General features: G+C 71.0%; 1 protein-coding gene across 1 annotated transcript; it reads left to right on the top strand.

Annotated features, from left to right (window-relative positions):
- The first annotated feature begins 241 nt into the window (after positions 1–241).
- On the top strand, positions 242–2,661 carry HES2 (hes family bHLH transcription factor 2). The gene is made up of 4 exons (XM_084651410.1): positions 242–374; positions 540–635; positions 1,636–1,729; positions 2,080–2,661. The coding sequence occupies exons 1-4, from the start codon at positions 279–281 to the stop codon at positions 2,358–2,360; spliced, it is 567 nt and encodes a 188-aa protein (XP_084507536.1). The 5' UTR covers positions 242–278; the 3' UTR covers positions 2,361–2,661.
- Positions 2,662–3,398: the final 737 nt, after the last annotated feature.

Genomic DNA, 3,398 nt, shown 5'->3' with positions numbered 1-3,398 from the left:
GGCAGGTGATGGGCCGGGCTGCACGCTAACCTGCAGCCAGTGCCCAGGGCTCAGTGCCCTGAGCCCAGGGCACAGCAGAGGGGGCGGCTGTTAATTGGCGGGGCCTCCTTCAGGAGCCAGCCCTGCCCCGGGCGTCCCTCCCCAGCCCTGTAACAAAGGCGAGAGGCGGGGCCCAGCGGAGGCGGCTCCATAAAAGGCTCCAGCCCAGGCTGGGAGCACGATTCCGCCTCCAGCAGCTCTGCCCGGACCGAGCTCCCAGCGATCCTGCCCCTGGACCTATGTCCCCACGCAGCGCAGCGCCCGAGGCGGCGCGGAGCTACAGCTCCAGGCTGGGGGCGCACAGGAAACCCGGGGAGGCCACTGAGCTGCGGAAGGTGAGCGAGGGTCGCGCTCTAGCACTGGGGTCCCCTCGGATCCGCCCCCACATTCCTCGGCCTCCGCACCCCCCGTGTAGCCCCCGCCTCCCCTGGGACTGACCCGCGCGCCCGCCTTGTGCCCCCGCTGCACCGGAACTGACCCGTGCCCTTGTGTGCCCGCAGACCCTCAAGCCGCTGATGGAGAAGCGCAGACGAGCCCGCATCAATGAGAGCCTGAACCAGCTGAAGACCCTCATCCTGCCGCTCATCGGCAAAGACGTGAGTACCAGCAGCCGGCACCGTGCTGCGCCCTGACCCCCCGCTCCCCCCCAGGGCCGGCACCGCGCTGCGCCCTGACCGCGTCTCCCCCGGCCGGCACCGCGCTGCGCCCTGACCGCGTCCCCCCCAGGGCCGGCACCGCGCTGCGCCCTGACCGCGTCTCCCCCGGCCGGCACCGCGCTGCGCCCTGACCGCGTCTCCCCCGGCCGGCACCGCGCTGCGCCCTGACCGCGTCTCCCCCGGCCGGCACCGCGCTGCGCCCTGACCCCCCGCCCCCCCCCAGGGCCGGCACCGCGCTGCGCCCTGACCCCCCGCCCCCCCCAGGGCCGGCACCGCGCTGCGCCCTGACCGCGTCCCCCCCAGGGCCGGCACCGCGCTGCGCCCTGACCGCGTCCCCCCCAGGGCCGGCACCGCGCTGCGCCCTGACCGCGTCCCCCCCAGGGCCGGCACCGCGCTGCGCCCTGACCCCCCGCCCCCCCCAGGGCCGGCACCGCGCTGCGCCCTGACCCCCCGCCCCCCCCCCAGGGCCGGCACCGCGCTGCGCCCTGACCCCCCGCCCCCCCCCCAGGGCCGGCACCGCGCTGCGCCCTGACCCCCCGCCCCCCCCCCAGGGCCGGCACCGCGCTGCGCCCTGACCCCCCGCCCCCCCCCAGGGCCGGCACCGCGCTGCGCCCTGACCCCCCGCCCCCCCCAGGGCCGGCACCGCGCTGCGCCCTGACCCCCCGCCCCCCCCCAGGGCCGGCACCGCGCTGCGCCCTGACCCCCCGCCCCCCCCAGGGCCGGCACCGCGCTGCGCCCTGACCCCCCGCCCCCCCCAGGGCCGGCACCGCGCTGCGCCCTGACCGCGTCCCCCCAGGGCCGGCACCGCGCTGCGCCCTGACCGCGTCCCCCCAGGGCCGGCACCGCGCTGCGCCCTGCGCTCTCCCTCCTGCGCTCTCGGGGCCCGCACGGCGCTGCGCTCCTGGGGCCGGGCGCCGCCTGACCTGTCGCTCTCCCGCAGAGCTCGCGCTATTCCAAGCTGGAGAAGGCGGATATTCTGGAGATGACCGTGCAGTTCCTCAAGGAGATCCCGGTCCCCTGCCCTCCCGCCCCAGGTGAGTGCTGGCTCCTCCCAGCCCAGACACCTGCGCGCAGCCGGGCCCAGCGCGGGACAGGGCCAGCTCCTCAAATCGCTCGGCCTGGGGAATCCCCTCCCTCCCCGGGAACCCCCCCAGCCAGACCACGTGTTGCTCCTGCTCCCCGGAGTTCCCCTTCCTTTATCCCTTGCCAAGGATCGGACTCTACTGACCTGCCGCTGCAGCCCTGGGCCCCTCTCCGTGCCAGGGCAGGCTCCCCTTGTACCCGCTGGGACCGGACCTCTCCCTGCCAGGGGCTGGCCAAGCCCCCCTGCCAAGGCAGCCCTGGCTCCACGGCTGAGCACTGACTCGCTGTCTCTCTCCTCTAGACCCAGCCGAGAGTTACCGCGAGGGATACCGAGCCTGCCTGTCCCGCCTCACCAGCCTGCTGGCAAAGTCCCACCTCCTGGGCAGAGACTCCGGCAGCTGCCTGCTGGAGCACCTGCAAAGGACCAGCACTGAGCCCAGCAGCTGCCAGGACTGCAGCAGCCCCACGGACTCGTGCCCAGCCTGGCAGAGGGCAGGGCCAGCCAGCTCGGCCAGGGGGGTGCGGGAGGCCTTGCCCCCCCACCCCCAAGCTGCAAACTTGAGCATCTGGAGGCCCTGGTAGAGCGGTGGACTCTGCACACATCTGCCTGTACATAGGGGAGCCCAGCTATTTATTTGTACATTGATCGCCCTCTTCCCCCTGTCCCCCCGGTGTAAATATCCCTGTACAGCCCCTGCCAGAGCCCTGCCTGGGCCAGGAGAGCCCAGCACTTGGCCCCATGCAGGTGACAAGGCAGTGGGGTGAAGCAGAAACCCAAAGGGTGTCTCCTGGGCCTGTGAACTGCACACTGCTTGCTTGGCCAGAGGCTGACTGGCCCTTGCTCTGGAGTCACTGGAGTTTAATATGTGGGAGACACTTTATATTTTCATACAAATAAAATGCTCTGACTGAAGCAACCTGGCCTGTGTGGTGCCTGGGCATGAACGAGCCCTGTCGCGCCCTGCATTGCCAGCCGGGCGGGTGACCCAGGCCGAGAGCCGAAGCTGCCCTGAGTGCCTGGGGGGGCTCCTGACATCCAGGGGTGCACAGCATGGAGAAGCTGCCCCCTGCAGCAGAGGGGGAGCAGGGCTGCAGTGGGCCTGGGGAGTGTGTTACTGCTGGCCCAGGCACTGCAAGTCCCCTGCTGTGAGGATGGCCAATCCCTGGCACTCAGCTGGGCGGATGAAGCATGGGCGCATGACCCGTTGCCTTCTGGGTTCGGCGAGTGGATAGCTCCCCACATGCACCAGTCACCACTGAGCAGTGGCACCAGTGAGGGATGACAGTGCTGCCCTCCGCGACTGACACTTCTGCCACCCACCCGGAGGCCAAGGTATCGCTGTGTGGCACCCTGGTCAGGACGCTAGTCTGGGCCTAGTGCCTGTCGGGTGGATGCACACGGCCTCTGGCTAGAGGACGGGTCTAGTGATGGTTCATAGGCAGGGGGGTGCACGGGGATGTTCCTCCTGAGACCGAAACAGGTACCTGGACATGGGGGCAGCGAGCATTATACTCTGTGCCGAGATCTGAAGATGGAAAGTGCTGAGTCTGATTCTGCAGGCCAGGGCCTAGTACTCCTGTTCCTCTGCAAATGGGGCCATCCCTGGCCACTAGAAGTTC

Source organism: Lepidochelys olivacea (genome assembly GCF_965140295.1).
Source record: "Lepidochelys olivacea isolate rLepOli2 genome assembly, chromosome: 18".
Classification (NCBI taxonomy): Eukaryota; Metazoa; Chordata; order Testudines; family Cheloniidae; genus Lepidochelys; species Lepidochelys olivacea.
This window is presented reverse-complemented; position numbering and strand designations above follow the sequence as displayed.